The sequence below is a fragment of the Entelurus aequoreus genome, linkage group LG01, assembly GCF_033978785.1.
Source record: "Entelurus aequoreus isolate RoL-2023_Sb linkage group LG01, RoL_Eaeq_v1.1, whole genome shotgun sequence".
Lineage (NCBI taxonomy): Eukaryota > Metazoa > Chordata > Actinopteri > Syngnathiformes > Syngnathidae > Entelurus > Entelurus aequoreus.
The window spans coordinates 75,675,026-75,697,549 of record NC_084731.1 but is presented as its reverse complement, the minus strand read 5'-3'; the positions used below and the strand labels follow the sequence as shown (position 1 = coordinate 75,697,549).

General features: G+C 41.0%; 1 protein-coding gene across 2 annotated transcripts in view; it reads right to left on the bottom strand.

Annotated features, from left to right (window-relative positions):
• Window positions 1–9: 9 nt before the first annotated feature.
• Window positions 10–22,524, bottom strand: part of LOC133657250 (histone deacetylase 6-like) — a 24,351-nt gene continuing 1,836 nt past the window's right edge. The window contains exons 5-28 of one of the 2 annotated variants that reach the window (XM_062058347.1): window positions 22,018–22,102; window positions 21,853–21,893; window positions 21,652–21,748; window positions 21,482–21,579; window positions 21,267–21,371; window positions 19,325–19,393; window positions 17,459–17,585; window positions 17,261–17,326; window positions 17,126–17,185; window positions 16,925–17,014; window positions 11,353–11,459; window positions 11,188–11,255; window positions 10,965–11,106; window positions 5,750–5,878; window positions 5,506–5,674; window positions 2,402–2,607; window positions 2,152–2,344; window positions 1,907–2,056; window positions 1,665–1,842; window positions 1,242–1,600; window positions 890–1,033; window positions 591–737; window positions 395–523; window positions 10–326 (exon numbers count right to left, since the gene is read on the bottom strand). In XM_062058347.1, the coding sequence (XP_061914331.1) occupies window positions 258–326; window positions 395–523; window positions 591–737; window positions 890–1,033; window positions 1,242–1,600; window positions 1,665–1,842; window positions 1,907–2,056; window positions 2,152–2,344; window positions 2,402–2,607; window positions 5,506–5,674; window positions 5,750–5,878; window positions 10,965–11,106; window positions 11,188–11,255; window positions 11,353–11,459; window positions 16,925–17,014; window positions 17,126–17,185; window positions 17,261–17,326; window positions 17,459–17,585; window positions 19,325–19,393; window positions 21,267–21,371; window positions 21,482–21,579; window positions 21,652–21,748; window positions 21,853–21,893; window positions 22,018–22,102 (3,028 nt within the window). In that variant the 3' untranslated portion in view covers window positions 10–257. Of the gene's footprint in view, window positions 327–394; window positions 524–590; window positions 768–813; window positions 1,034–1,241; window positions 1,601–1,664; window positions 1,843–1,906; window positions 2,057–2,151; window positions 2,345–2,401; window positions 2,608–5,505; window positions 5,675–5,749; window positions 5,879–10,964; window positions 11,107–11,187; window positions 11,256–11,352; window positions 11,460–16,924; window positions 17,015–17,125; window positions 17,186–17,260; window positions 17,327–17,458; window positions 17,586–19,324; window positions 19,394–21,266; window positions 21,372–21,481; window positions 21,580–21,651; window positions 21,749–21,852; window positions 21,894–22,017; window positions 22,103–22,524 lie in introns of those variants that run through there. The other variant, XM_062058355.1, reaches the window with a different exon arrangement.

Genomic DNA, 22,524 nt, shown 5'->3' with positions numbered 1-22,524 from the left:
AGTGGATTTTATGTTTTTATATCAGAGAAGACGCCATGACGTCACTTCCTGTTATTACGCCGGAAGAAATAATAACCATCGTGACGTTTTAATATCGTTCACAAACATTATTGCACAACAAACAGGCCTCTGCAATGTCTAGCAAAAAACACAATCATGATAAAAAGAAAGGTTTGAGGTCAGAGGGGGCGTGGCTTCCGGTTGGTCAACAACAGCATGTAACCATAGCAACACACTTTCAGCTCCGCCCCCCTCTCCTAACTCCAGGGCGGGATCTCCTCTCCAAACTTGGCGGAGTGGGCGGCGTTCTTGGCGTCGAACACGACCTGGACGCACACATGAGTTCGAACAGTGAGTGTGTGCGTGTGTGTGCGTGTGTGTGTGATGACGTCACCTGGTTGTGCACGTAGGCCTCGCACACGTAACACCACACGGAGAGGTCGCAGAAGCTCAGCACCACAGGATGCTGCCGCGTCACGCCGTGCGTCAACATGTGCTCCTTCATGTAGCGCCCGCACGCCACCTGACGCGGGGGAAAGGTGCAAAGACGTTTACCGGTGTCGAGGGTGTGTGTGGGGGCGGGGCCTCACCTGGTAGCAGGTGAGACAGATCCAGTTCTCCGCCTCTGAACCGCAGTCGTGACAGGGCAGGAAGACGTTGATGCCTGAGGGTGGGAGGGGCTTGACGGCTTCCAGGTGAGGACACCAGGAGAGGGGGTCGACCACATACATGGTTGCCTGCGTGCGCACACACACACACGCACGCACGCACACACACACACACACACACACACACACACACACACACACACACACACACACACACACACACGTTACAAGTTCACATCAGCTGCTGCACAAAATAAAAAAGTGGGTAACAAAGTTCTGACTCCGCCCATCTCGGCTCCACACGTCAGCTCCAGAGTTCCTGGAGGTTTGGACCAACCACACGCTCCCTCCGGCTCTGGCTCCGCCCCCTCCCCTGGAGTGGCGGCGTCTCCCGGTGCAACCTCCGCCAGTGCCGCAGCGTCAACCTGAGCAGGGTCATGGAGACAACTTTGATGGATGTATTTACACCTAAAAATCATATATTTTGATACTTGAGCTATATTAGAAGCACGTTGACTTTTCTTATGTCATCATGCTAACGGTAGCATCCTTACGTTTTATGCTAGCATTTTAGCATTTAAACCTACAATTTGTGGGTTTTGAAACATGTTAAACAGTCACTTTGGAACTCACTTGAGGGTGCGAGCTCTCTGCCGATTGGCTCCGCCCAGGAGACGCTAGAGTTGACTCTGCTGTCGTGTCCTCCTCGCCGTGGACGCTGGACCTAGCCCCGCCCACTGGGGTGGACGTGGCTGAGGTCTGACTGATGTCCAAACTAGCCAATCCCTGCGTGAGCTGGTCCAGTCCGCACTGCGCCTGATTGGACAACGTAAACAAGTCCGCATTTGTGTTCACGCTTGTGTCCTCCAGTCCAGCAGGGGGCGGCGGTGGTTTGTCTGGCCCGCCCTGTTGGGACCTCCTGCCTTTGCCCTGACTGCCGCGTTTGCCACGAGTCTTCGGGGAGGGCGCGGCCTCTCGGACGCAGCCTGGGACTGAGGTGAAAGGTCAGCGTCAACACAAAGATGACAAGTATGGGCGTCGTCGCTCTGTTCTCACTGCGTATCCTTAGCGACTTCCAGTAGGGGGCGTGGTGCCGGATGACCTCGTTGATGGTCGCCACGGCGCCGCGGTGAGGCGGGCGCAGGGGCGTGGCCAGCGAAGGGGGCGGGTCGCCGAGCAGCACGCTCGTACACATGGCCATGGAGTCGGAGATGGACGCCAAGTTGTAGCCGCCCTAAAGACACACGTCAACTTCCTCCCACAGGTCATGGGGTCAAAGGTCTGGACGGCCGACTTACCTCTAATATGAGCAAGACACGACCCCCGGCGAGTGACATTAGCATGTGAGTCAGGTGGGCGTAGCCCTCTGGGGTCACATGGTATCCGCCCAGCGGGTCGCCCCGCGCGGCGTCAAATCCGGCAGACACCAGCACCAGGTCGGGGTTGAACTGCGGTCACATAGCTCTCCGTCAGCACCGTGCACGTGTGTGTGTGTGTGTGTGTGTGTGTGTGTGTGTGTGTGTGTGTGTGTGCGCGCGCTCACCTCCGAGGCCACGGGCATGACGACGTGATGAAAGGCGGCGAGGTAGTCCGAGTCGCCCATCCGCCCGCCACTCCAGGCCACGTTGACGTTGAAGCCCGCCCCCTGGGCCACGCCCACCCTGCCGGGAGCGCCGTCCTCCGAGGACGGGAAGTAGGTGCCGTTGTCATAGCGATGGAGGGAGACGTAGAGGACGCTGGGGACAGGAAGTGGAGGATGACCACCACACAAACCTGAGGCGCCACTTCCTCACCTGCTGTCGTCCTCGAACATGTGCTGGGTGCCGTTGCCGTGGTGGACGTCCCAGTCCAGGATCAGCACGCGCACAGGTGCATGCTGGGAGGTCTTCTGAGCGTAGCGGGCGGCGAGCGCGGCCGTGTTGAAGAAACAAAAACCGCACGCCGCGTCTTTCTCCGCGTGGTGACCTGGAGGACGCACGATGGCCACGCCATTCCTCACCTGCACACACACGCACGCAAACACACACACACGCACACACACACACACGCGCACACACACACATACACACACACACACACACACACACACACACACGCACACACACACACAATTAGCTTGTACTTTCCTTTGAAGCCCAAAATCCAAAGACACTGATGTGTTGGATGTGGTCCATCCAGGACTCTAGACTTTGTGTGGCCCTGAACAAGATTGTGTTTGTGGCCCCATTGTGGTCTTTGATACAACTTAGTTATTGTTGCTATTAGACTCCTGAAGCCCCCAGCTCACACTCAACCTTTCCTGTGATAAAATGGCAACCAAGGTAATCAGAAAGGTTAACCAACGAACGAGGTTTCCCTACAGAATCTCCTCTCTGGTCTACAAAAGCACCATGAGGATTCTGGCGGGAACTCTCGTTCAACCCTTTTTCGATTACGCATGCACCTCCTGGTACCCTAGCACATCCAAAACCCTCAAATCTAAACTCCAAACATCTCAGAACAAGCTAGTCAGGTTACTTCTAGACCTCCACCCCAGGTCCCACCTCACTCCTACCCACTTCTCCAAAGGGGGTTGGCTCAAGGTGGAGGACAGGGTTAAACAACTAGCACTGAGCCTAGTCTATAAAATCCACTACACCTCCCTGATACCGAAGTACATGTCAAACTACTTCCTTAACGTAAATGACCGCCATAACCACGTTAAACCCAGATTCCGAACTAACAAAGGTCTTAACTCATTCTCTTTCTATGCCACATCAATGTGGAATGCGCTCCCAACAGATATAAAAGAAAGGGCATCTCTATCCTCCTTCAAAACCGCAATAAAAGTTCACCTCCAGGCAGCTACAACCCTAAACTAACACCCTCCCCGGATTGCTAATAATCAAATGCTAATAATCTTCACACACCCCTGATTGTAAATAATGTAAATCATTCAATGTGATTATCTTGTGTGATGACTGTATTATGATGATAGTATATATGATAGTATATATCTGTATCATGAATCAATTTAAGTGGACCCCGACTTAAACAAGTTGAAAAACTTATTCGGGTGTTACCATTTAGTGGTCAATTGTACGGAATATGTACTTCACTGTGCAACCTACTAATAAAAGTCTCAATCAATCAATCCTTCTCAAAAAGTAGGTCGGCGGGCCCCCTGGGGGTGAGCTTTATCAGTATCATGCTTCAAACCCCGCTTCTAAATATTGTGCACTGCACATTTGTATACATATGTATATGTATACATATACATATATATGTATATGTATACATATATACTGTATATGTATACATATATATACACATATATATTTATATATACATATATACAGTATGTATGTATACTGTACATACACATACATATAAATGTATGTGTATGTAAACATACACATACATTCCCGGGTCTAAATTGGCTGTCAAAGTGTACCAACTTGTCGGAGTACGTCCTCATCCTTCTACTATCCAGGTGAGAGGCAAGATTTATGATCTACAATAAACTTTCATGATCACAGAGAACAGGAAGCAGCTCACCAGTCGATGATGTCAACATTGGCACGCTAGCTCGTGATCACGGCCCCGCTATAAATAGTTGGTCTGCGTTAGCGCTTATAATAACAATATCACTAATACTTGTTAATATTCAAGTCACGACGTGTAAATGGAGTATTGTTGGCGCTTTGTGGATGCTTCTTTATTGGATTTTATGGGCAGAATAGAGTACTTCCCATTGGCTCAGCTGTAAGCGGACTTTTATTTACAAGTTAGAATACATTAAAAAAAAAATCCATCCGTCGTCATGTCTTTTGTAATGATTGTGAACGACTCCCCAAAAAGTGCAGTTCCCCTTTAAGGTGACTTTTCCTCTTCTATCCACAATGTCTTCATTTTTACTTTCTCTTCTGACTCCATGCAAAGAACCAACCACCAGACAACAAGATGGCGTAACCAGACCTGATAGATGATACTGTTACCTGATTGGCTGTTAGCGTGTCACGCCCACTTCCAGAGAGCGAGTGCCTTTGTTCATGCAATCAACCTTGCTTAGCAACTTCGCAAAAAAAAAAAAATACTATTTTAATTTTTTAATTAATATCGATTATGTGTCTATCGCGATGTATATCGCTTTATTGCCCAGCCCTAGGTCTAGGTCGGGCGTCGGCAACGCAAACGCTGTTGGCTTCCTGGAGCTTTTACAAATAATTATGAAAAAAATATATATATATTTTTGTTTTAATATGGTTTCTGTAGGAGGACAAACCTTCCTAATTGTTAAAAATGCCACTGTTTATATTAAACATGCTTCACCGATGAGAGTATTTGGCGAGCACCGTTTTGTCCTACTAATTTCGGCGGTCCTTGAACTCACCGTAGTTTGTTTACATGTACAACTTTCTCCGACACTGCCACAGAAAGATGTGTTTTATGCCACTCCTTCTTTGTTTCATTTTGTCCACCAAACCTTTTACACTGTGCGTGAATGCACGAAGGTGAACTTTGTTGATGTTACTGACTTGAGTGGAGTGCTAATCAGGCATATTTGGTCAGTGCATGACTGCAAGCTAATCCATGCTAACATGCTATTTAGGCTAGCTGTATGTACATATTGCATCATTATGCCTCGTTTGGAGGTATATTTTAACTAATTTCATAAACCGTGGTTCTCTGTGTATTTTTAATTTATATTTGCATTATGTGTATGTAATATTGTCTGCTATTCTGTGCCATGTTGTTCCAGACCACAGCAAACGTTAACCAGCTTGCAAAGATTGTAATAACATTTTGGGTTGCCAACCCCTGAACAAGGTCACGTTACACATTTCTAAATTGGGTCAAACAACCTTATGATTGAACCTTGACTCTAGAGTGGCCCTGGGTCCAGCTTGAGAGGTACCTGTCCAGTCAGGATGAGGTCCAGAGCGTTGAAGCAGCTCCCGGCAGCCAGCAGGGCCGACTGGAAGGTCTGGTTGTTGATGTAGATGGAGGTGAATTCCTGTCCCAGCATGTGCAGGTCTCGGGCCTTCATCGTGGACGTGGACTTCATTCGCTGGATGTGGTCCGCACTGCGCGCAGAGGAGAGAGGGCTGTTGCCGCGGTGACCTCTGGCAATGACCTGATGGGACGCCGGTACCGCTTACGCGTGACACATGGCGAGCTCCTCCTCGGTGGCCGGGCGAACGGCGATGCGCCGACAGCGGTCGACCAGGCCGAGCTGCTGATGCTTGGAGAAGATCTTGGAGATTCTCTGAGGCTGTTCTGGGTGGTGCCTGCACACGGGGACCAGGACCGTATCAGGGCCGTGACACTAGGGGTGTAACGGTACGTGTATTTGTATTGAACCGTTTCGGTATGGGGGTTCCGGTTCGGTTCGGAGGCGTACCGAACGAGTTTCCACACGAACATATTCAGTAGCCGCCTAAGCTCAAGTCTTAACAAGCTGCTCTGCTTTCTGCCTCTGTCTCCTACACAGCACCCAGCATTGTCCCACCCCCACAACCATCTGATTGGTTACAACCATAGCGCAACAGCCAATCAGCAGTGCGTATTCAGAGCGGTAACAGCCAATCAGCAGTGCGTATTCAGAGCGCATGTAGTCAGTGCTTCTGCGGTGGGGTTAGCAGATAAGTGTTTAGCAGGTGAGCATCAGGCAGCGGACTCTCCCCAATTAAAAATAAACATCTCCCAGTCAACTACTAGTAACATCACTATGAGCCCGTTGATGTTCTAGAAACAAACTGCAGCTCAGCTCGCTCGCAGTCCTGGCTTGTGGTGAAGGATAATTAGCTTTTAGCGTAACGTTAGCTCATTTTGCGGTGTGTGTGTTAGCTCATTGTGCGTTGTGTGTGTGTGTGTGTGTCGGACAGCAAAGCCCTGTCTGTCTGTTATTTCACTTTACCTTTTTCTGTGTTGATTGAGCTGTGTTGAAGCAGCAAAAAAGGACATTATGTTAAATGAAGAGTTTCTGTCTCTGATAGTAATAATAATGTAAGTGCATCATTAAGCCTACATGAACTCCATGGTGTTCAGGGATTGATAGTCTTTCCTATTGCTATTGTACTATTTTTTCAGCTATAGTTACATTAATCATTAGTAATGTAGCAGCCTAGTTTTGAATGGCAGGGTCCCTGCTATCACATGTTGATAAAAATATAACATTTACATAATACAAATCAACTACAGGCTTCCCAAATGCTGTAATAAATTAAGCATGATGAGTTGACTTGAAACTGTTTAATGTTGCACTTTTTATATGTAGAAGAAAAGTTTTGTCATTTTATTTAATCTGAGCAACAACTTGAGGCAGTTTAATGTGGATTAACGTGGGCAGAATTATTATAGTGTTCCCTATGTTAAAAGGATAAAGCCATTGTTTACAAATTTGGTAAATAAATAACCATAAAATGTATATTTTGTTGTTTTCTTACTGTACCGAAAATGAACCGAACGGGGGCCCTCTAAACCGAGGTACGTACCGGACCGAAATTTCTGTGTACCGTTACACCCCTACGTGACACGCACACTGGCGCACACACAAACACACACACATTCTTGTATTTGTTACCTTCTTGAGACCTCCGAAAAATGCCTTTCTCTTTAGGACCACCCTTTCTAGATATATAAAGATGAGTATTTACAACATTCATAATATAAACATACAAACCCCGTTTCCATATGAGTTGGGAAATTGTGTTAGATGTAAATATAAACGGAATAAAATGATTTGCAAATCATTTTCAACCCATATTCAGTTTAATATGCTACAAAGACAATATATTTGATGTTCAAATTGATAAACATTTTTTTTTGTTGCAAATAATCATTAACTTTAGAATTTGATGCCAGCAACACGTGACAAAGAAGTTGGGTAAGGTGGCAATAAATACTGATAAAGTTGAGGAATGCTCATCAAACACTTATTTGGAACATCCCACAGGTGAACAGGCAAATCGGGAACAGGTGGGTGCCATGATTGAGTATAAAAGTAGATTCCATGAAATTCACAAACAAGGATGGGGCGAGGGTCACCACTTTGTCAACAAATGCGTGAGCAAATTGTTGAACAGTTTAAGAAAAACCTTTCTCAACCAGCTATTGCAAGGAATTTAGGGATTTCACCATTTACGGTCCGTAATATCATCAAAGGGTTCAGAGAATCTGGAGAAATCACTGCACGTAAGCAGCTAAGCCCGTGACCTTCGATCCCTCAGGCTGTACTGCATCAACAAGCGACATCAGTGTGTAAAGGATATCACCACATGGGCTCGGGAACACTTCAGAAACCCACTGTCAGTAACTACAGTTGGTCGCTACATCTGTAAGTGCAAGTTAAAACTCTCCTATGCAAGGCGAAAACCGTTTATCAACAACACCCAGAAACGCCGTCGGCTTCGCTGGGCCTGAGCTCATCTAAGATAGACTGATACAAAGTTTTTGAGTTTTGAGTTTGAGTTTATTTCGAACATGCAAGCATACAACATTATACATCACAATTTCCAGTTTCTCTTTTCAACATGTTCGAAAAGGAGTAGGAAGAAGCAGAGCTTATTTAATCCTACCCCTTTTCTTTTACATAACAGTTGCTAAAACTTTTGTTCACTTCCTGTTCTCAATTTATTCACAATATACTCCATAAGTAATCACAATAAAAATGAATAAATAACAATTGGTGAAGTAAGTTACATTTCATATGATGAGATAAGTAAGATTATTTTGAGAGTGAAAGAATGGATTAATTAAATAAATTCAGTATTCTTCTTCTTTGTACTTTGTAAACACTTTAAGTTTGAAGAGTTTCTTGAAGTGGATCATATTAGTACATTGTTTGATTGCTTTGCTTAATCCATTCCATAATTTAATTCCACATACAGATATACTGAAGGTCTTAAGTGTTGTACGTGCATACAAATGTTTTAAATTACATTTCTCTCTAAGATTATATTTCTCCTCTTTTTTTGAGAAGAATTGTTGTATATTCTTGGGTAGCAGGTTATAGTTTGCTTTGTGTATAATTTTAGCTGTTTGCAAATTCACTATGTCGTGGAGTTTCAGTATCTTTGATTCAATAAATAAAGGATTTGTATGTTCTCTATATCCAACATTATGTATTATTCTAACTGATCTTTTTTGTAACACCGTTAATGAATGAAGTGTACTTTTGTAATTATTTCCCCATATTTCTGCATAGTAGCTCAGATATGGTAACACTAGTGAGCAGTAGAGAATATGAAGTGATTTTTGGTCTAGAACATGTTTTGCTTAATTCATTATTGACGTGTTTCTTGCTACTTTATGTTGTATATTTTTTACGTGAGATTTCCAGTTCAATTTATCATCAATCATTATACCTAGAAATTTGGTTTCATTTACTCTTTCAATTTCTATTCCGTCTATTTGTATTTGTGTTTGACTTTCTCTTCTACTGTTACCAAATAGCATTATTTTAGTTTTACTGAGATTCAACGATAGTCTGTTTTTGTCAAACCATCTTTTTAATGAAAAGAACCATCCGGATTGTTATAGGCGCAAAGTTAAAAAGCCAGCATCTGTGATGGTATGGGGGTGTATTAGTGCCCAAGACATGGGTAACTTACACATCTGTGAAGGCGCCATTAATGCTGAAAGGTACATACAGGTTTTGGAGCAACATATGTTGCCATCCAAGCAACGTTACCATGGACGCCCCAGCTTATTTCAAAAAGACAATGCCAAGCCACGTGTTACATCAACGCGGCTTCATAGTAAAAGAGTGCGGGTACTAGACTGGCCTGCCTGTAGTCCAGACCTGTCTCCCATTGAAAATGTGTGGCACATTATGAAGCCTAAAATACCACAACGGAGACCCCCGGACTGTTGAACAACTTAAGCTGTACATCAAGCAAGAATGGGAAAGAATTCCACCTGAGAAGCTTAAAAAATGTGTCTCCTCAGTTCCCAAACGTTTACTGAGTGTTGTTAAAAGGAAAGGCCATGTAACACAGTGGTGAACATGCCCTTTCCCAACTACTTTGGCACGTGTTGCAGCCATGAAATTCTAAGTTAATTATTACCGGTATTTGCAAAAAAAAAAATAAAGTTTATGAGTTTGAACATCAAATATCTTGTCTTTGTAGTGAATTCAATTAAATATGGGTTGAAAAGGATTTGCAAATCATTGTATTCCGTTTATATTTACATCTAACACAATTTCCCAACTCATGGAAACGGGGTTTGTACTATGCAAATATAAAAAAGCTTGTTGTGAAAAATGAGTTGGAATTTCACAAGAAAAACATAGAATTTTGGCAGTATTATGATAAAAGTCGTCATTTTTCCCAACGCCAGTCAAAATTTTACAAGAAAAACGGAACATTTGTATAATATTATGATAAAAGTTGTAATTTTACTCAGTAACAGTCGCAATTTTACAAGAAAAGCTTCAAATTTTGGCAATTTTATGAAAAGAGTCGCAATTTTACTTGACAAGTCACAATTTTATAAGAAAACTTTAAAATTTTGGCAATATTTTAATAAAAATAGGAATATTACTCGGCAAAATGATGACAAAAGTCATAATTTTACTTAAAAAATTTCACTATTTTGCAAGAACAAAAAAAAAACTGGCAATAATGTGATAAGTCAGAATTTTATATGACAAATGTCACCATTTTGAATAAAAAATTTACCATTTTACATAATAATTTTACGAGAAAATATTGCAACGTTACAGAAACAGAAAGAATATGAGAAATTGTTCCCAATTTTATAAGAAAAAAGTCGACACATTGTGAGAAAAAAGACTGCTTTTAGTTCATTTTTGGGGGGGGAATTTTTTGTTTGTAATTGGTTTTGAATATTCATTATTTACTTCAAGTTATTATAGTATGTCTCTATATACATATTTATTTTATTTTATTTTTTATATTCATTTTGGCCAAAGGGGGCTCATTTCAATTCCTTACACACACTTGTTATTACATATGTTGGCCAGAGGGGGAGCACTTCCAATATTTTCACACACTTGTTATTTAATATGTTGGCCAGAGGGGGAGCACTTTTAAAAGCGACACACAGTCAATTTGAAAAATCCCTCCTTTTTGGGACCACCCTCATCTTGATAGATTTCACCACCAGGGGTGCAAATGAAACATTCTCAATTAGATGCAATGGTTTTCTGTACTGGGACCATGATTTATGTCCTAACTTGTTCACACCTCCTCATATGGAAGCTACTTTTCCTTGTTGGTGTCTCAAGAAGGGTAGAAATACAAGAACACACACACACACACACACACACACACACACACACACACACACACACACACACACACACACACACACACACACACACGCACACACACACGCACAAACACACACCTGTCCCACATGTTGAGATGCTCCATCATCCTCTCGTCGTACACCAGGCCCGTTGACGTGACATCAATCAGGGCGGGACTCCATGGCTTCCCCACATTGGCTGCTGCTCTGCTGACACGCCCCTCAGCAAGTCCCTCCCCCTCTACAGATAAACAATATGAATGAAGTTGAACAATTGTGCACACTGTGTCGGGTGTTGTTGATTGTGTGTGTGTGTGTTTACCCAGTACTTGCAGGGAGGTCCAGTATGGATACAGAGCTGAGATGGTCTCAGAGATGGACTTTAGCGCGCTGACACAGAGAACGTTAGATTAGCTTGTAACAATCGTCTTCACGCCGCGAGTCATGTGATTAGCATAGCCAGTTCGCCTCTTGGTGGTACAGGTACCTGTCGGATGGGGCGGCAAGTGGCGTCATTGGGGCACAGGCTCCTCCCACAAGAGCTTGAACACAGGCGGTGACGCCCTCTGCTGTGGCCTGCAGGTTGTAACCTCCCTGAACACATACTTTGACATCAGTGAAAGATTGACGCGTCTTGCTAACTTTTTTTTAGCTAACTTCGCAGCCGTACACCTTAGAGTAGTTGACGCATGCTAACTGTTAGCATGCCAACTTTTTGGGCCAAGTTTGTCGCTATATACCTCAGAGTCATATTAACTTGGCATGCTGTATAATAGACTGTATTTATATTATTCACATGTGAATAATGCTGTATAATAGACTGTATTTATATTATTCACTTGTAAACAATACCTAAGTATTTATTGTTTATTGTGAGCGAACTGTGGTTCTGAATTTCCCCCAGGGATCAATAACGTACTTTCTATTCTATGGTACATATGCTAACTGCTCACATGCTAACGTTAGCATGCTAGCATAAAATCATTAGCATGCTAACTTTTTTTTAGACAATTTTGCCACCATACACCTCAGAGTCATAAAACTTAGTATTTGACACATGCTAACTGTTAGCATGCCAACTTTGCCGCCATATACCTTAGAGTCATATTGACTTGGTATGTTACATACGCTAACTGCTTGCATGTTAATGTTAGCATGCTAGCATAAAATGATTAGCGTGCTAACTTTTTTAGACAATTTTGCCACCGTACACCTCAGAGTCATACAACTTAGTACTTGACACATGCTAGCTGTTAGCATGCCAACTTTTTTGGCCCAAGTTTGCCGCCGTACACCTCAGAGTCATATCAACTTGGTATGTTACATATGCTAACTGCTTGCATGCTAACGTTAGCGTGCTAGCATACAAGCCCTAGCCTGCTAACTTTTTTTTAGACAATTTTTGCGCCATACACCTCAGATTCATATGATTTAGTACTTGAAACATGCTAACGTTTTTGGCCAAGTTTGGCGCCGTATACCTCAGAGTCATATAAACTTGGTATGTTACATATGTTAACATGCTAGCATGCTAGCATACAATCATTATTAACATCTTTCTTTTTTTTTAGACAATTTTGCCACCGTACACCTCAGATTCATATGATTTAGTACACATGCTAACGTTTTTGGCCAAGTTTGGCGCCGTATACCTCAGAGTCATAGTGACTTGGTATGTTACATATGCTAACTGCTCGCATGCTAACTGCTCGCATGCTAACGTTACCATGTCAGCATACGATTATTAGCGTGCTAACTTTTTTAGAAAATGTTGGCGACCGTACACCTCAGATTAATATAATTTGGCATGTTACATATTCTAACTGTTCGCATGCTAGCAAACAATTATTAGCATGCTAACTCTTTTAGACAATTTTGACTACCGTATACACCTCGAAGTCAAATAACTTGGTGCGGGAACCATGCTCACTGTTTGCATTCTAGCATACTAATATTAGCGTGTTCACCTTTTACATAAATCTTTCCACCATACACCTATGAGTTATATAACTTGGTATGTTACATATGCTACCTGTTAGCGTGCTAACTTTTTGAACCAATTTTCCCAAGCAAACTATAAACTGCTACTTATGAATTATTCTCAACAAAAAAAAGAGAAAAATTTAATTCAAAACAATCGTATGCACGAACACCTAAAACCTTTAGTACATCAATATGTGGAAATAAATTATGGAATGGATTACGCAAAGAAGTCAAACAAAATAATAGTTAGATACAGTTCAATAAACTGTTCAAACTCAAAAGTGTTTACAAAGTACAAAGAAGAAGAATCTTGATAATCATTCTAAACAATAAAACCCATAGTCATATAACTTGGTACATGACTCTAAGCTACAATAGCTTGCTAACACTTTGCATGTGTCAAATACCAAGTTACATGACTCAAAGGTGTAACACGGCAAAAATCGGCTAAAAAGGTTAGCATGCTAATGTAAGCATGTTAACAGTTAGCATATGTCACGTGCCAAGGTACATGCGGCAAAATTGGCACGCTAATATTACCATGCTAACACTTAGCATGTGTCACGTACCAAATTATATGACTCTGAGGTGTATGGCCGCAAAATTGGCTTAAAATATTAGCACGCTAATATTAGTATGCTAACAGTTAGCATAAATCAGTAATATGACTTTTGGTTATGCAGTTACAAACCTAGCAAAACACGTAGCTAGGTTACATTATATGAATCTAAGTTATATAACGACAAAATTGGCAAAAAAAAGTTAGCATGCTAAGAGTTAGCATGTGTCACATACCAAATGATATGACTCTGAGGTGTACAGCGGCAAAATTGGCTTAAAAAGCTAGCCAGCTAATATTAGCATGATAACAGTTAGCATAAATCAGTAATATGACTTTGAGGTTTGCAGTTGCAAACCTAGCTAAAAATGTAGCTAGGTTAAATAATATCACTCTAGTTGTATGACAGCAAATTTGTCAAAAAAAAGGTTTGCATAAATCAGTAAGCATGTGTCACGTAACAAATTATATGACTCTGTTTGCGGTTGCAAACTTAACAAAAATCATAGCTAGGTTACATTATTTGACTCTAAGTTGTGTAACAGCGAAAATGGTGAAAAAAGTTAGCATGCTAACGGTTAGCATTTGTCAAAAGAATCTTGATAATCATTCTAAACCAGGGGTGTCAAAGTCAAATGGACGGAGGGCCAAATAAAAAATTTAGCTACAAGCCGAGGGCCGGACTGTTCGAATGTTCATTGAAAAATTTTTAAATGACGCATATAGTCTAGTGAACCTAATTGAACCTACTGAAAACCTAACAAATATATTCCAATATGATCAGATAAATAAAGCAATATTTTCTTATGGCTCTGTCAGTAATCTTTAATTTTCAACAGACACAAAAGACAAATTTCCTTTATATAAAAATCCCCATAACATGAACATTAAATGAAAGAAACCGGTATTCAAGGCACCATCAGTAGCCTATATTTTCTATTTTAGCAAAAGTGGGCTAAATTTACTTCAAAGAAAAAAACAATAATAGCAATTTTCTATCATCCACTCAACTGAAATATTTTTAAAATATAATTAAATTGAAATACAATAAAATAAAGTGCAAAAATCTATAAATCAAAAACAACACTTTGTTTAAGGAGAAGTAACATGCAGTGAAAACAAATATTAAACTTTAACTTTTAAACTTGAATTGAGTAAAAACTCTAAATATGTGATTGCACAGTAATGTTCACATTAAACCCCCCTCCTCCCTCCGTGGGAGGGAGGCGAGTTGGGTGCCCGAAACCCCCCGCTGGTTTCGGCCCGCCCCTTGGCGCGCGTGGCACGGCGGGCTCCGCGACCCGACGGCTGGCCCTCGTGGCTTCACGGCGGGCGCGTCCCAACGGGCCGCGCGTAGGGGTCAAACGCAGAAGTCTCAGGGCCTCGTGGTGAGGGGGTGGCCTGCGGGTTTCGGCCCGCTTGACCCCCCCCGCTCCGCTTGGCGCGCGCGGCACATGACGGGTTCCGCCACCGACGCTCGGGCTGCAGCCCGACGGTGGTGCGGGCCCGGCGGTGACGCGCGGTTTGGGGAAACAAAGCAGAAGTCTCAGGGCCTCGGGGCCGGGTTTCGGCCCGCCCCCTTGGCGCGCGTGGCACGGCGGGCTCCACGACTGACGGCCGGGCTGCAGCCCTTCGGCCGGCAGGCGCGTCCCGGCGGGCCGCTCGCCCCCTTTCGGAACCTTGGACCGGCATCCGCTTGGTGCGTGTAAAAGATCTGCGGTCTAAAAAAAAAAAAAAAAAAAAAAAAAAAAAAAAAAAAGATCTGCGGTCTGCGGGCCGGTTCTAATAATAAATCAAGATCATCCCAAGGGCCGTAAAAAACCTTCTCGCGGGCCGGATATGGCCCGCGGGCCTTGACTCTGACATATGTGTTCTAAACAATAAAACCCATAGTCATATAACTTGGTACATGACTCATGCTAACAATAGCTTGCTAACACTTTGCATGTGTCAAATACCAAGTTACATGACTCAAAGGTGTAACACGGCAAAAATCGGCTAAAAAGGTTAGCATGCTAATGTAAGCATGTTAACAGTTAGCATATGTCACGTGCCAAGTTATATGACTGGGGTGGACGGCGGCAAAATTGGCAGGCTAATATTACCATGCTAACACTTAGCATGTGTCACGTACCAAATTATATGACTCTGAGGTGAATGACAGCAAAACTGGCTTAAAATATTAGCACGCTAATATTAGTATGCTAACAGTTAGCATAAATCAGTAATATGACTTTTGGTTATGCAGTTACAAACCTAGCAAAAAACGTAGCTAGGTTACATTATATGAATCTAAATTATATAACGACAAAATTGGCAAAAAAGAGTTAGCATGCTAAGAGTTAGCATGTGTCACATACCAAATGATATGACTCTGAGGTGTACAGCTGCAAAATTGGCTTAAAAAGATAGCCAGCTAATATTGGCATGATAACAGTTAGCATAAATCAGTAATATGACTTTGAGGTTTGCAGTTGCAAACCTAGCTAAAAATGAAGCTAGGTTAAATAATATCACTCTAAGTTGTATAACAGCAAATTTGTCAAAAAAAAGGTTTGCATAAATCAGTAAGCATGTGTCACGTAACAAGTTATATGACTCTGTTTGCGGTTGCAAACTTAACAAAAATCGTAGCTAGGTTACATTATTTGACTCTAAGTTGTGTAACAGCGAAAATGGTGAAAAAAGTTAGCATGCTAACGGTTAGCATTTGTCACGTACCAAGTTCTATGACTCTGAGATGTAGGGCAGCAAAATTGGCTTAAAAAGTTAGCAAGCTAATATTAGCATGCTAACACATAGCATGCATAAAGTACAAAGTTATATGACTCTAGGCTGTATAACGGCAAAATTGGCGGAAAAAATTTAGCATGTGTCACGTACCAAGTTATGTGACTCTGGGGTATGCGGTTGCAAACCTAGCAAAAAAATGTAGCAAGGTTACAATATATGACTCTAAGTTGCATAAAGGCAAAATTTACGAAATAAGTTAACGTGCTTATGTTAGCATGCTAACAGTTAGCATAAGTCAAGTACCAAGGTTTATGACTCTGGAGTATGCGGTTGCAAACCTAACAAAAATCATAGCTAGGTTACATTATTTGACTCTAAGTTTTGTAACAGTGAAAATGGTGAAAAAAGTTAGCATGCTAACGGTTAGCATTTGTCACGAACCAAGTCCTATGACTCTGCAAAGTTTGGCGGCAAAATTGGCTTAAAAAGTTAGCACGGCAATATCAGCATGCTAACACATAGCATGTATAAAGTGAAAAGTTATATGACTCTAAGCTGTATAACGGCAAAATTGGCAAAACATTTTTTAGCATGTGTCACGTACCAAGTTATATGACTCTGGGGTAGGCGGTTGCAAACCTAGCAAAAAAACGTAGCAAGGTTACAATTTTTGACTCTAAGTTGTATAAAGGCAAAATTGACGAAAAAAGTTAGCACGCTAATTTTAGCATGCTATCACGTAGCAAGGCTGTAGTTGTATGTCTCCTTGTCGTCAATGTTTTACCTCCAGAGTGAGGATGACTCGGCCTTCCGCTAAAGACATCAACATGTGCGTCAGCGTGTGGAAACGCTGCGGACTCACACACATCTGGCCCTGACCACAAACACACACATGGGCGGAGCTTATTGTCACGAGAAGTAGGAGTGCAGCATCAGAAACAAAAGTGTTTCTTTGTTGCGCCAGAACAAATCTGCCGCGTCGTACCTTCGGATCCCCGAGTGCGGCGTCAAAACCGGCGCAGACCAGAACCAGCTCCGGCTGAAACTAAACACAACAAAAAGAAAGCAAAACAAGATTTTTACCAAAAGGTGTGAGGTCAAAGGTCGCCGTGCGCGTTACCTCGTAGGCGACGGGAAGCAGCAGACGCTGGAAGGCGCACACGTAGTCGGCGTCGCTTATTCCGGTCTGAAAAAAAAGCGAGCACAAAAAAAACTGAACACACTCTTATTTTGGTTGTAAAGCTGGTGAATGTCGAGAAAAGGAGGAAGTAAGCATGCAACTTGGAGGAGGGGCTACTGGATGATTGACAGGACTGACTGTGTTCCAGGCCAGGTTGATGTTTTTCCCTTTGCCGGGGCCGCCGCCCACAAAACTGCCGTCCGAATTGGGAAGGTGAGGCCAGAAGGCACCCTGCTCGAACCTGTGCATGCTCACATACAACACGCTGACACACCCACACCCACACCCACACCCACACCACACACACACACACACACACACACACACACACACACACACACACACACACACACACACACACACACACACACACACACACACACACACACACATTCTAGTATTTGTTACCTTCTTGAGACCTCCAAAAAATGCCTACCTCTTTAGGACCACCCTTTCTAGATATATAAAGATGTGTATTTACAACATTAATAATATATACATAAAATGCAAATATAAACTAGACACAATTTTGAGTTTTAGGGTTTGGTTTTTTTATTAGATGGCAATTTTCGCAGGTCCTGATGTGTGTGTCAAATATGGTGAGTTTTGAAGCATGTTAAGTGGGTCAAATTAGAGTTTAATGTGGCGGCGGAATAATAGTAATAATAATAATAATAAAACCTTGCAATTTCAATAGGTCCTTTCGTCCCATTGCAAAAGGACTCCCGTTGGGATTGTTTTGACAATGGGCCAAGCGGGCCCTAAAAAGCTTGTGAAAAATGAGTTGGAATTTCACAAGAAAAAGGTCACAATTTCACAAGTAAAACTTCGAATTTTGGCAGTATTATAATAAGTCGTAATTTTACTAAACGCAAGTCAAAATTTTACAAGAAAAACTGAACATTGGTGCAATATTATGATAAAAGTTGGAATTTTACTCAATAACAGTCGCAACTTTACAAGAAAAGCTTGAATTGTTGCCAATTTTATGAAAAGAATCGTAATTTTACTTGACAAGTCACAATTTTATAAGACAACTTTAAAATGTTGGCGATATTATAATAATAACCGGAAATTTTACTTGGCGAAATGATGACAAATGTCATAATTTTAAGATTAAGATTAAAGATTAAAGTACCAATGATTGTCACACACACACTAGATGTGGTGAAATTTGTCCTCTGCATTTGACCCATCCCCTTGGGGAGCAGTGGGCAGCAGCGGCGCCGCGCCCGGGAATCATTTTGGTGATTTAACCCCCAACTCCAACCCTTGATGCTGAGTGCCAAGCAGGGAGGTAATTTACTCCAAAAATGTCACTATATTACAAGAACAACAAAAAAATTGGCAATATTGTGATGAAAGTCAGCATTTTATATGACAAATGCATTAAAAAGTAATAATTTTACATAAAAAAGTAATACTTTTACGAGAAAATATTGCAACATCCCAATTTTAAAAGAAAAAAGCAGAGACACTGTGAGAAAAAGACTGCTTTTAGTTAATTTTTGTTTGTAATTGTTTTTTAATCTTCATTATTTACTTCCAGTTATTACAGAACGTCTCTACACACATATTTATTTAATTTTTTAAAATTTTGGCCAAAGGGGTGCCTTTCAATTTCTTACACACACTTGTTATTACATATGTGGGCCAGAGGGGGAGCACTTCATATTTTCACACACATTTGTTATTTCATATGTTGACCAGAGGGGGAGCACTTTTAAAAGCGACATACAGTCAATTTGAAAAATCCCTCCTTTTTGGGACCATCCTTATTTTGATAGATTTCACCACCAGGGGTGCAAATGAGACATTCTCAATTAGATGCAATGGTTTTCCGTATTGGGACCATGATTTATGTCCTAACTTGTTCACACCTCCTCATATGGAAGCTACTTTTCCTTGTTGATGTCTCAAGAAGGGTAGAAAAACAAGAAAACACACACACAGTTTAAGAGGTACAAACTTTGGGTATTTAAGAGTTTATTGGCGAGGACTCACGTGGGGTCGTCCTGGAAAACATACTGGACACCTTGACCATGATGAACGTCCCAGTCTACTATCAACACCCTGACACACACAGACACACACACAGACACACACACTACTTCAGTATTGAGCACATACTACACAAATATGGAGGTTAATTTGTGTCTTTATCGCAAAAGCATTTTTATGTAACTGAACTTTTCGCGTTTGAATTTTCTAAACTGACTTTGTTTTACAACAAATTATGCTGAAAATTTCATTGAATAAACATTTGTGATCAAAATTCTGTTTAACAATTCTGTTGGTTGAACCAAAATTTCAGTGCAAAAAAATTCAGTGAATATAATATTTATACCCTGAATTTTTCTGCACCAAATTTTAACAAACTCAATTATTAAACACACAAATGTTGCTCACACTTTTGTATTCAATGGAATTGTCAGCATTATATGATGTAAAAAAAAATCAGTTTTCAATGCTTCAATGCTAAAATTCAGCATCCAAACAAATCTTTGGTAATAAAGACAAATATTAACCCCCATAATTCTGTCGCAGAACCAATCAATGACGTGAGTGTTGTACCAACATTACATGTAATTATTATATACGGAATTATTATACAGCGTGTTATTTTACACTTTTTTTTTTTTTACATTGAATTTTTCTGCACCATTTTTTTTACACTGAATTTTTTTTACACTGTATTTTTCTGCACCTATTTTTTTTTACAATTAATTTTAATACACTGTATTTTTAAACACTGATTTTTTTTTGCACTAAACTTTAAAACACTGAATGTTTTAGCCCTGCAATTTAAAACACTGCATTTTAACAAACTGAATTATTAAACACACCATTTTGTATTCAATGAAAGTCAGCATTATGTGATGAGAAAAAAAATCAGTTCAACGCTAAAATGCAGTTACATAAATTCAGTGTCCAAAAAAAACCTTTGGTAATAAAGACAAACATTAACCCGCCATAATCCTGTCTCAGAACCAGCCAATGAGGTGACTTTTGTAGGAACTAATATTTCTGCACTGAATTTCTTTACATTGAATTATTATACACTGTTTTATTTTACAGTATTTTTTTACACTGAATTTTTCTGCACTCAATTTTTTTGCACTGAATTTTTCACACTGATTTTTTCTGCACTCATTTTACACTGGATTTGAAAACACAGAATTTGTTTTCACTTAATTTTTCTGCAACAAATTTTTTTTACTCTTCATTTTTATGCACCAAATTTTTTTGCACTAAATTTTAAAACACTATTTTTAAACACTGTTTTTTTGCACTGAATTTTCCTGCACATTTTAAAACATTATTTTTTTGCACTACATTTTTTTTACACTTAATTTTTCTGCACCAAATTTTTTTACCACTGAATTTCAAAACAATTTTTTTTGCACTGAATTTTCCTGCACCAAATTTTTTACACTGAATTTTAAAAGACTGAATTTTTTTGCGCTGAAATTTGAAATACTGCATTGGAACAAACCACACAATGTTTTATTCCAATGAAATTGTCAGAAATATATGATGTAAAAAAAAAAAATATTCAGTTTACAATTCTCTAAAATTCTGATTTTTTTTTACACTGAATAATCATATACTGAACTATTATAGACTGACTTATTTTACAATACATTTTTACACACAGAATTTTTTCAACACTGAATTTTTTTCACACTGAATTTTTTGCACCAAATTTTTCTGTACCAAATTTTTTTTTGCACTGAATTTGGCTACATTGAATTGTTCCACAATTATTTCAATTCAGTTTCAACTTAAAAACAGAATTTTTACAAATTGAATTTTTAAACACACACATTTTCATTCAAGAAAATTGCCAGCATAATTTGATGTAAAAAAAAAATTCAGCAACATAAATTCGGTGTCCAAAAAAGCTTTGGTAATAAAGACACAAATTAACCTCCATAATCCTCACCTGTTGACTTTGTGTTTTATCCGAGCGTAACGGGCAGCAATGGCCACGTTGTTGAAAATACAAAAGCCGTTGGACTCGTTAGCCTGAGCGTGATGTCCCGGAGGCCTGACGCGCACACACACACACACACACGCAACAGATTTGACAACAAGCAAATTAATAAGTTACGTGCGGATGAAAGAGCGCCTGAACGCACCACCGCCTTCTGGTCATACCTGACGATGGCGACTCCATTTCTGAGATCGGACATCAACACCTGGTCCACCAGCTGGAGCACTGAACCTACTGCTAGTATGGACACCGGGAAGGTCTCCTGTGAGACACACACACACACACACAGTGCTGTAGTTTGCGAAAATGTGTGTATACGTGTGTGTATCCTTACGGGATGGAAATAGACAGAATCATATTTGTCAGAAAGATGATGCAGTTCTGTCTCCGACATCGTCTGAGTGGACTTGATCATCTCAATATATTCTTTCCTGTAAGACACACACACACACATACACACATGCACACATACACACACACAGGGCAATGCATGATTCTAAATGTTTGTTGTTGTTCCATGTTTTGGTGAACTCACATGTGCACGAGTAGCAGCTCTTCATCCGTGGCTGCTCTGGGCTGGAACACACACACACACACACACACACACACACACACACACACACACACACACACACACACACACACACACACACACAGTTAGAACCTCAGAAAGTGCCAACCAACAATCCAACACTCTCACCTGCACTCGAACGCAGCGAGACAACAATTTCTGCCTGTCCAGCTCGTCCATGATGGACGTCACTCTGTCTGGACTCTCCAGGTGACTAAAGACACGTCCGCCGTCATTAATGGGTCACATGACACAGGTTCATTACAGGGTTTCCCACACATTCATTTATTTGTGACGGCCCACCACGAAAGAATTACGTCCGCCACAAATTTTAAAAAAAATTAAAAAAATTTTTTTTTGTCCTCTCCAGCTTCTCAGGCAAATCATATAGTTGATGTAGATGCCCATATCGGCTGTTCAGATTTACTTTACAAAAGAGAAGTGTAAGATACTTCTCTTGTTGCCTTATTTGTATTTGACTTTATTAAATGTATTTATATTAGAAACACAACATGTGTATATAATAATAATAATAATAATAACTGGGATTTATATAGCGCTTTTCTAAGTACCCAAAGTCGCTTTACATGTTAAAAACCCATCATTCCTTCACACCTGGTGGTGGTAAGCTACTTT